Source organism: Geospiza fortis, unplaced genomic scaffold (genome assembly GCF_000277835.1).
Source record: "Geospiza fortis unplaced genomic scaffold, GeoFor_1.0 scaffold29, whole genome shotgun sequence".
Lineage (NCBI taxonomy): Eukaryota > Metazoa > Chordata > Aves > Passeriformes > Thraupidae > Geospiza > Geospiza fortis.
Window position 1 is genome coordinate 4425973 of NW_005054349.1, and position 10208 is coordinate 4436180.

The following is a 10208-nucleotide window of genomic DNA, read 5'->3' on the forward strand; positions in this document are numbered from 1 at the left end:
AGTGAGTGAGGGACTACCTGCTCTGCCAGGGGGGGAGTGAGGGAGTGAGTGACTACCTGCACTGCCAGTGAGTGAGTGAGTGAGTGAGGGACTACCTGCACTGCCAGTGAGTGAGTGAGTGAGTGGGGGTGAGGGACTACCTGCGCTGCCAGTGAGTGAGTGAGTGAGTGAGGGACTACCTGCACTGCCAGTGAGTGAGTGAGTGAGTGAGTGAGGGACTACCTGCACTGCCAGGGGGTGAGTGAGTGAGTGAGTGAGTGAGTGAGTGAGGGACTACCTGCACTGCCAGGGGGTGAGTGAGTGAGTGAGTGAGTGAGTGAGTGAGTGAGTGACTACCTGCACTGCCAGTGAGTGAGTGAGTGAGTGAGGGACTACCTGCACTGCCAGTGAGTGAGTGAGTGAGCCCTGCCAGCCACAGCCCTGGCACAGCTTGCAATCACCACTCCCTTGCCCTCTGTGCTTTGCTTGGCTTGTTTTCCTGCTAAGAGGTTTTGTATTTTATCACAAAGGTGAATAATAGAAACAACTTGTCCTGTTATGCTGGCAAAGCTTTGGACTCTGCATTTTATGAAACTGCAGATTTTTGTCCTGTTCTTGTTGCCAAATGGTGATATTGGTTCCAGTTGCATTATGAGCCAGGAGGTTTTTATTACATTACTTGAACTAGAATTTTTGGGTACTTTAAGGTTATATAATTATTTAAAACTCTCATAAGTACATTAATCTACAGAACAGCTTTTGTAAGTTGTAAATTACAAACAAATGTACCTGCTCCTCCTAAATGATGGCTTTTCAAATATCTTTGCTTAAAGGTGGTGCACCGAGACCTTAAACCCAGTAATATTTTGTACACTGATGATTCAAACAATGCTGATTCCATCAGGATTTGTGATTTTGGATTTGCAAAACAGCTTCGAGGAGAAAATGGACTGCTTCTAACTCCCTGCTACACTGCAAACTTCGTGGCACCAGAGGTATTTCAAGCTGCTCTGTGTTTTCTTTGTGCTGTTTTTGGTGCATCAGATGCTAAAACTTTTCAGCAATGCTTGGGAAAAAACCTCAACAATTCTGCTACTTTTCTTTAAATATAATCACACATGCTTTTTAAACATGAGTACATGTGTTTATAATAAATCTGCTTTAGAAACAGCAGAGCCCACCCTCAAAAATAAGATGTGAGCCTGTTGAAAATCTTAAGAGATGATCTGGGAACAAGAAATGTTGGTGGTGTTTACTGCAACTTGTATATTAGAAAGTCAATAATCAAATCTCTCACATGATCCAGGGATGGTCTTACCCTTCCCTGGGCTGTGGTGTTGTTTTGGGGTGTTTTTTTAAATATATGACAAGTATTTAACACTCTTTGTTTCATAGGTTCTCATGAGACAGGGATATGATGCTGCTTGTGACATATGGAGCTTGGGAGTTCTCCTTTACACAATGTTGGCAGGGTGAGAATATTTCTGAGCTGTTTTGTTTACCTTAAATCCCAGAATGTTGCCTGAATCCTTGCTTCCATAGAAATGGTGAGGCATTGGCTGATGGAATGACACAGACACAGGTGGGACAGGCAGCTCTGAGTCAAAGCCAAATAAACCACGTTTAGCTCAAAGTAGGATCAAGGTTTCTCTTCCCAGTGCAGGACTTGGGGGTGCCAAAGACTTCCCCCACTTTTCAGGAGGGAATTGAGTCTGTGAAAATGAGTGGTGGGTTTCTTTTTCCCCTCCAGCCTCTTGTCCTCTCACCCCATCCCCTTTGCTCACCTTGTGTCTCCTGCCCCTGCTGCATTCCTGTGTAGAGCACTCTGGGTTGTGATCCCTGGAGTTTCCTCAGCATCCAAACCTGATGAAGCTCTAGGAAGCATCTAGTGGCCAAATGAGAGATGTTTGCTGAATTCTTCTCTAGCACAAAGAGAGCAGGTTTTTAGTCCTATGACTAAATCCTGTCTATTGGAAATTATTCTCTTGATAAATCTGTACTTCCCATTAATTATTAGAAATATTAATATTTAATATCATGTGTATATATTCTGTATTCTATGTATATATTCATGTATGTAGATATGTTTCTGTTGGCAGTGGGATATTGACTGATTCACAAGATTTTACCAATTTCTTGCAGTTTTTATCTATAACAAGGTGTTTTTGTTGGTTTTTTCTCTCCCCAGCTATACTCCATTTGCCAATGGTCCCAATGATACTCCTGAGGAGATCCTAGTACGGATAGGCAGTGGGAAATTCTCTCTAAGTGGAGGCAACTGGGACACTGTTTCAGATGCAGCAAAGGTGTAAATGTGTTTTGGTTTTATATTTTTGTAGAATTCCAATGAAATCTACTGAACTTGATCAGCTAGACTGCTCTGTAAGTGCAGTGTGTGTTTGTTATCTGCAGACTTCATTGCAGGGAAGGATATCTGCTCCAACATTTTATTTAAAGACTCCATCTGTAATGAATATAGATTCCCTAGGATGGTGTTGACCCACTCTGTGGGTATCTTAATCACCAGTGTTACCTTTTAAAAAGATCAGCCTTAATATTAAATATTAATGTTTAAATATTTTTCCCAGTCCTTTGGAACTGCACTATTGTTCATTTCAGTGGGAGTGATTCAGAATGCTTGTTGGCTCTTGCTCTCTCAGCATGAGAAATTCACTTCTGTGTATTTAAGAATGCTTCACATTTTGTACCTAAAACAAAGGGAACATTCTGTCAGCTTGCTCATATTTTGGTTTTATTTCAAACTGTTGCTGTCTCTGTTCTATGCCCTTCCCACCCACCTCTCCTTTGGACCAACGTTGTAATTAATCAGTAGCTTGTTGCTAATGCTTCTAACAGGCAAAAACAAGTGTCCATTGCTGTTGGCTTTATGCTTTATGTGGTTTCTTGAAGGAAAAATTCCTTGCTGGTGTCTCACTGTCCCCGAATTCATTTGTAGTAAGGAGGCAGCAGAGCCCAAAGTGCAGAATGAAAAAGGAGAGAAAGATTTACAAATAACAGCTTTCCTCCATAAAATCTGCCTGCTACATTTGAATAGGATTTCTAGTCTTTTAAAGATTGTATTCATAATAACCATGAAAGGCACAACAGTGAGTTGCTTTGCAATCAAGGCTGGCTCTGTTGAGCTGCTCCAATAGTACCACACATTGTTCTGAGCCTTCTGCAGTGTCAGGGCACAGAATGATCCCGTTTGTCTGCTGCTCTCTGTGTGCTGGCATTGTGTAAATCCCTCCACATCGGGTGCTCCTCTCACTGCTGCCATCCCTGCTGCTTTAAAGGCCACCTGAGATGCTTTGCACTGAGCAGTCTTTGTGTTCCCTTCCCTGCAGGATTTGTTGTCACACATGCTGCACGTGGATCCCCACCAGCGGTACACGGCCGAGCAGGTGCTGAAGCACTCCTGGATTGCCTGTAGGGACCAGCTGCCTCATTACCAGCTCAACAGGCAAGATGCCCCACATCTAGTAAAGGTAAAGCCACCTGGGCTGCTGCTTCAGCTGGGGGCTGTGCAAGGAGTTCAGTTGGTTTAGAGCTACAGACAGAAGTCTCATTTTTTCTATTAGTTTTCTTTAAAGTTACATAGTGAGACAAATTCATGGAATGGTGGAATGGTTTGGGCTGGGAGGGACCTTAAAGCTGACCCATCCACCCCATGCCATGGCAGGGACCCCTTCCACTGTCCCAGGCTGCCCCAAGCCCTGTTCAGCCTGGCCTTGGGCACTTCCAGGGATGGGGCAACCACAGCTTCTCTGGGCACCTGTGCCAGGGCCTCCCCACCCTCACAGGGAGCAATTCCTTCCCAGTATCCCCCTAACCCTGCCCTCTGGCAGTGGGAAGCCATTTCCCTTGTCTTGGCCCTACATACCCTTGTATAAAATCCCTCTACAAATTAGTAAATAATTATTTTTAATAATTATTCCCCTTCTGTCTAGGGGAAGTGATTTTTCTGTGTGGTTTCTGGAAGGTAGTTCTTGATCCGTCTCTGAAGTCAGGGCCTGAGTGGCCACTGAAGTGGCTGTGTTTGAGAAATTGGTGCTAATCTGGCTTGAAAGATACAAATTCTGACCTGCATTAACAGGTGACCCTTACATCTAAGGGATACAGAAGAAATACAAAAGAAGGAGAAAGAAGTTTTAGACACCTATGCTTAGACATTGGAAGGGTTCAACAACAGATTTGTTTTTCCCTAACAAACTTCAGAGAATTCACATGACCTGGCACAACTCTTGTTTGATTTTAATGGAGTTAGTCAAGTATTTAATGTTTAATTGCTTTATTTTCTGATGAAAACTTCTACATACATGAATTATTATTACACATTTCCTTTTTCTCTAGGGAGCCATGGCTGCTACATATTCTGCACTGAACCACAAGACATTTCAGCCAGTGCTGGAGCCTGTGGCAGCCTCCAGTTTAGCTCAGCGACGGAGCATGAAAAAGCTCACATCCACAGACTTATAGATCCACTGGGATACCTGAGCAGACACAAGCAAGGGGGAAACCCAGCAAGTGGCTCTATTTTGCCTGACCTGTGATCAAAAGGCATCTATGGTTTCCTGCTACACTACTTGAATTCTGTAAAAGTCCTTTTTTTAAAAAGAAAAAAAAAAATCCACAGGTTCATACTGTGTTTGTTTTACAGGCCGTATCTGTTAATTTAAACATCAGGTACACCATAATGAATTTCTCTACACTGTCCTTTGAGATCTGTTGCAAATACTCTTTCACATTCTGTATAGTTTTGCTGGGTTCAGTTAAAAAAAAAAATGGTTTAGGGGACCGTTGCCAATGACCAAGTTGTACATAAAGTGTCAGTGTGAGTTTTCTTGCTTCACACCTTCAGACCCTGCTGTGAAGGGCAAATTCTTCATTTTGTAATTGGGCACTTCATTGATTCAACTCAATTCCTTTCCCTTGTCCATGACTATTATGCAGAGTTGAGCAATGTGATGTGCCAGAGTTAATTCATCACTGTTGGTTTGGTAGGTCTGTGTTTGCATGGTGCCAGTAACTGAGGAGAACCAAAGGGATGTGCAAGATCCTGCACTTAAATTTGATCTCTTGTGACCCAAAAGAAATGCTGGTTATGGTCCCTAACAGGAAAATGAACATTTCTGGTTGTTACCACAAACTGTGTCCTGCACTGAGCTGGAGAAAGTCAATATGTGCATAAACTGTAAAATTCAGGCTCTCAGAAACATTGGTGCCACTTCAAAACAGCATCATGCAGCTCAATCCTTTGTTATTTCTATTTCCCATCCATTAATACAACTACTGTGTTATTTTCCTCAGCAGTCTTTCCACTAAATACACCCAATATTAGGTTTGTTTGGCATATGAGACAAACTGACACTTTATTATAACCAACTTGGCACTTGGGGTTTATTTTTTATTTATTTGGGTTTTTTTAATAGAAGGTTGCTTCTCTCTGACTCTCTCGCCGCATGTACAAATATTACAGAACAGAAATGCAAAATTCTCTTTGCCTAACTGTAGGGGTAGCTTGGGAAAATAAATAAGCCTTGCTGTGTGCCCAGATAAGGGAATTCTGACCAAGAAATTTCACAGTTATGGACAAATTCCTTTCAGCATCCTGTGGCCAGCACTCACTCACCCTCTCTGTCTCGTGTTAGGACTGCAGCTGTTCCCAAATGCTGGATGGAGAGGAAATTCATTTCAGGGCCAGAATTACCTTGGGGTTTCCTGACTCCAAACCAATGCTGACTGCTGGTAGTTCATTCAGAGATACACTTAGAAGTGTTTTCAAAAGTTGTAGACACTGAGCAGTTGTAGTGACATAGCAGGATGATTATAAATATTAAATATATTAGTGACATTAGGCTGTGAAGTGACCAAAACTCAAACATAGTTCAGACTCATTTGTCATCATTGAATTTTCAAATGCAAGACCCCAGGGCTGGCAGAAATCAGTGTTTTGAGACAGCAAAAAACTTCCAGGAGAATTCTGGCCCAAGCACCAGGAGTGGTGGTGATAACTCACATCTCACAAGAGGTGTTGGCTGGTTTTTGCTTATACCTGTGAAGGACTTGGTGGTGTTGGAAATACTTTTAGATAAGCTGCTTTCTTCTGTTGTGGTGGGGGAAGATGGACATTATCTGGCCAAATAGTTAGATATGAATATATGTAGATTTGAGACTTAATGATATAGCAAACATAGGTGTGCTCTTTGTATCATGCAGAACATCCCCCAGATGGAATTTCTTGAGTGTTTGATAGATGCTGGAAGCTTTAGGGGCCATCTGTGCCTAGTTTTGAGGTGCCTGTTTGAAATGCTTGAAAACTTATCAAAGAACACAACTGCTTCCTGGAAAGCTTTTTTGTTTAATACAAAATCTGCCCCTTTTGCAGCTGCTTCATCCTCCTTTTCCTTAATGAAGACTTTTTCCAGCAAGAATGCCTGGAAGCCTCTTGTCTACACTCTGTCAGGGTCATTTTAATGTAAATTTAAAGATGAGTGCCAGAAGAATTTGAATTCACTCAAAAAAAAGGCAAAAGTGCTGGAAGTTAAATCCCCTGAGCCCAGGTCAAGGTGTACTGTGGGTTGAAATGTAGTCCTAAAAGCTGTGTTGGGGATAAGAGGTAATGCAAGGCCTGGAATACAATGGAAATGTCAAACTTGAATTGTCTTCAGCTTTCCTGTAAGGCAGCAGCTGGTCTTTAATGGCTTTACCATGAATCATTTAACAGTGTTGCTGTTGGTATTTTCTTTTAGCTTGCTTAGAAGCACCACAGAATAAGCACCTTAAAAGCATTTTGCACAAGAGCAGTTGGAAGCAGCTGAAGGGACTCAAGTTGTTCTTGATGGGCAGCACAAAGGTGATGAGAGGAAAAGAACACAAACAAGGTGGATGTTCTGATTCATTGCTGAGTATTTAAAACATTTCCTGGAAAGTTATCCCTGTTTTATATCACTGCTGGCCTTTAGTGCAAGTGGTACTTCAGGGGTAAAAATAACATTACAAAGTTGTCTTGTTGTGGGGAAAACATATGGATGTGTTATATCTGACAGGCCAGTGTACCCTGGTATGCCACTTAAAATCCTTATTTAGGGGGAAAAGTTCCCTTGCTCTATTTCAGCATATCAGTCCTGGAAATATTTGGGATATGCAGGAACACAGAGTTCACTTGCAGTTTACTTTTACTGTATTTAAGGATCATCTTTGTGAGGCTCCTTTGGGAATTCCTTGCCTGTTTCTCATCCCTTTCTTTCCCAGCTTAGGTTTTGATGTCTAAAAGTAGCATGGTCTGTTCCTGAGCTGTCAGGTAAAGGTTTGAGATGGAAGAGCAGGTACTGGGAAAGTGCCCTGGCTGCAGCGAAAGGTTGGTGGAAATTATTTCTATCATCTGGGCACAGTTCAAGTTTACAAACTGGTGATGTTCTTACTGCCTTACTGAGACAGGAAAAAAAAGTCAGATTTTCACAAAGGCTCATAATTACACAGAGTAGACATTCAGACTAAAGGAATTTCCACAGAACTAAATCTTAAATGATAGAATTTTGGCCATGGCTTCCTGCCAAAAAAGCTCCTGCTCTGGTGTTTGGTGATGGTTCCAGCTCTGGTGCACACAGAAAGCAGATTCCCACTGGAGCTGGAGTGGGCTCAGGACTCTTTTGCTGTTCTTTCACCCCAGAATATCTCAGTTTGTACCTTCAGTTACCCCTTGGATGTAAAGTGAGGAGCTCTCTTGTATTCCTGTTCCACACCCAGAAACTGCAGTGGCACCACAGTGAGCCCATGGTGGGGTCACAGGGCCCTTCCTTGGAGCTTTCCTGGTTGGGTCCAGTCCAGCCCTGATCTGTGGCTTGTGTGGATTTCTTCTTTTTCCCATTTTGCTCAAAATCAGTGAATTCCCTTGCCCATGGCAGGAGGTGCAGGGGCTGAGCCTGCTCTTCCTCTGAGGCCTCTGTTGTTTGAATGTTCTTGCAGCCAGAGAGGGCATCCAAAACCTCACCCAAGTCAGTCATGTTGAGCTTGAATTCTGTCTTCCATGTTTTAATTCCTTTTCCAAAGCTGATCTTCACCTGTCCAATAGTTAAAATAACCTCTGGCAGACTTCAGCAGGTGGGAGTTCCTTGCAGTTTACTTAGAGACTGGTCTGTAGAGCTGTGTTAAGTTAATTACACAAGGTTATAATAATTCTCCTGGTTTGTATCAGTGAAATTAGGCTAAAACATCAATGCAAACACAGGGTTTTATGTATTTCTGTAGCACTTAAGCTTTTCAGTCCTATCCAGAACTAAAAGTTAGCAAATATTTGTGGGAGGGGAAGAAGGAGCAGTTTTTCTTTCTCAAAGTTTCCAGAAAGCTTCTGAAGCTGTGATCATAATAGAGTCCTGTGTAATCCTATTGTAGGGTTAAAAGGGTAAAATTCTCCTTAAAAGTTTGTTCCAAAGCTCTTGGAGGTGTGCAGTGATAGCTGTTGGTAACACCCCTGCACTTCATTCATACCACACCTGCCTTCTGCATCAACCAACATCTGTCCCTGCTCCAGGTATTTTTAAATATTTGCTCCTCCAAATTCTACTGTTCCTTGGGAATAGAAGAATGGATACAAATTTGAAAACCCTCACCCTTAATATATGGCTGAAGCTGATTGAGTATTATAATAATTTGCATAATTAGTCTCCCACAAAATCATCAGCAGCTGGTTTTCTTGAGATTTTTCCTATGAAATGAAAACAAACTTTCTCTGAAAGCTTTAAAAGATACTTAATTGATTATATCTCTTAATTATTAATTTTTGGGCAATAGCTTATTACCAATAGTGAGTTTGAATAACCCTTAATTCTCCTGTGGGGTTTTTCACACGAGGATGCTGGAGGTGGATCTGCTTTGCAGGACCAAGTGTTCAGGTTTGGGTGTTTTCATTAGGCTTTTGAGCAGTGTTTGCTAATTAATTAATTAATTGCATTGTCTTAATGTCCCAAGCACTTTGGCATCTTGCACTGATGCTCTGGTTAGAGCTGAAACTCTCCTGGCACGTGGCTGAATCTCCATAAAGGGCATTAATTGAGAACAGAGTGCAATGAATTCCATGCTCTGAGGTACTTCAAAGATGAAACTCAACACAAGGTCCCCGTTACCAGATATTGTAACTGTCATTTCCTTCTCTTAAGCATATTGTGGATTTTGTATCATACTGTATTTATTTCATTTAATTTTAAAAGAAATGTTTTCTTTAAAGCTCTGTATATATTGACATTAAAGTTTGCATTGTACTACGTTCTCCTCTTCTTGCAAGGCTGGGTCTGGCAGTGCAGTGGTGTTTTCTCTTGGCACTGCTGCCTTCAATTACAACACACCAAAGACAACCTCAAAATTGTATTTATTTTTGTCAGACTCCCTGAATAATCACAAAGGTACAGTTTTAATTAGCTGGCAGTTCTCGAGTACTAGAATAAAAGAGTTGCAAATTCATAACATTTGGTAATTGACAGAAATCCATCATTTCTGCTTTGGAAGTTTGCTTGCTTCTGTTTTTCAAATGGATATAAAAAACAATGAGCAAACATTCCTAAATTAAATGTATATGAATTATTTCATAAACCTTGCCAAAAATCTCACATACATCAAGAGCTATTTATAAATTGATATTCAGTCAAGTGTTTCATGCCATACTTGCAGCAAAACAGACATTCAGTGGTAGGATTGATGTATTACCTCAGGGTGGAATCATCTACCTCTGTGCTTTTTAAATATAAAATCTATAAAACTTCTCTAATAAAGTCTATTAAATTTAACTCCATATATTAAGAGGAAATAATTTTCCTGCAAAGATCTGATCCTTTGAAAACAGACACTTGCATTACAAGTGGCAGGAATGACATTAAAAACTGGGTTCAAAATCCTCCTGAGGTATTTGATATGTGCTGGTGCTGTTGGTATTCACAGTGGTTTATAGATACTTTATTTTTTTGAATGCACAGGAAGGTTTTCCCACCTTTGCCTCAGGTCCATCTCCCAGGTGCTGTTTGCTCACACAAGGCACTGGTGGCAGAAGAAGGGGGGGATGAGCCACAGAGGAGGTACAAGCAGGTACAAGTTTCCCAGATTGTCATGATTTGTTTGATTTCATTCAAGTCAAGCAGGAAAAATGAATCAAATTGGACAAAACTATTAAAATAATTTTTAAAAGCCCTGAGTCTCAGGTATTGAGATCTGCAGGCTTGGTGAAAGGTGTTGCTGGG

At 41.4% G+C, this 10208-nt stretch overlaps 1 protein-coding gene across 1 annotated transcript in view; it reads left to right on the plus strand.

The window, feature by feature from the left end:
* RPS6KA6 (ribosomal protein S6 kinase A6) overlaps window positions 1-9242 on the plus strand; it is a 29131-nt gene extending 19889 nt beyond the window's left edge. Inside the window, exons 17-21 of the mRNA XM_031058804.1 lie at window positions 813-974; window positions 1375-1451; window positions 2168-2285; window positions 3327-3467; window positions 4333-9242. Coding sequence (XP_030914664.1) covers window positions 813-974; window positions 1375-1451; window positions 2168-2285; window positions 3327-3467; window positions 4333-4458 — 624 coding nt within the window. The 3' untranslated portion in view covers window positions 4459-9242. The remainder of the gene's footprint in view (window positions 1-812; window positions 975-1374; window positions 1452-2167; window positions 2286-3326; window positions 3468-4332) is intronic.
* The last annotated feature ends 966 nt before the right edge of the window (window positions 9243-10208 follow it).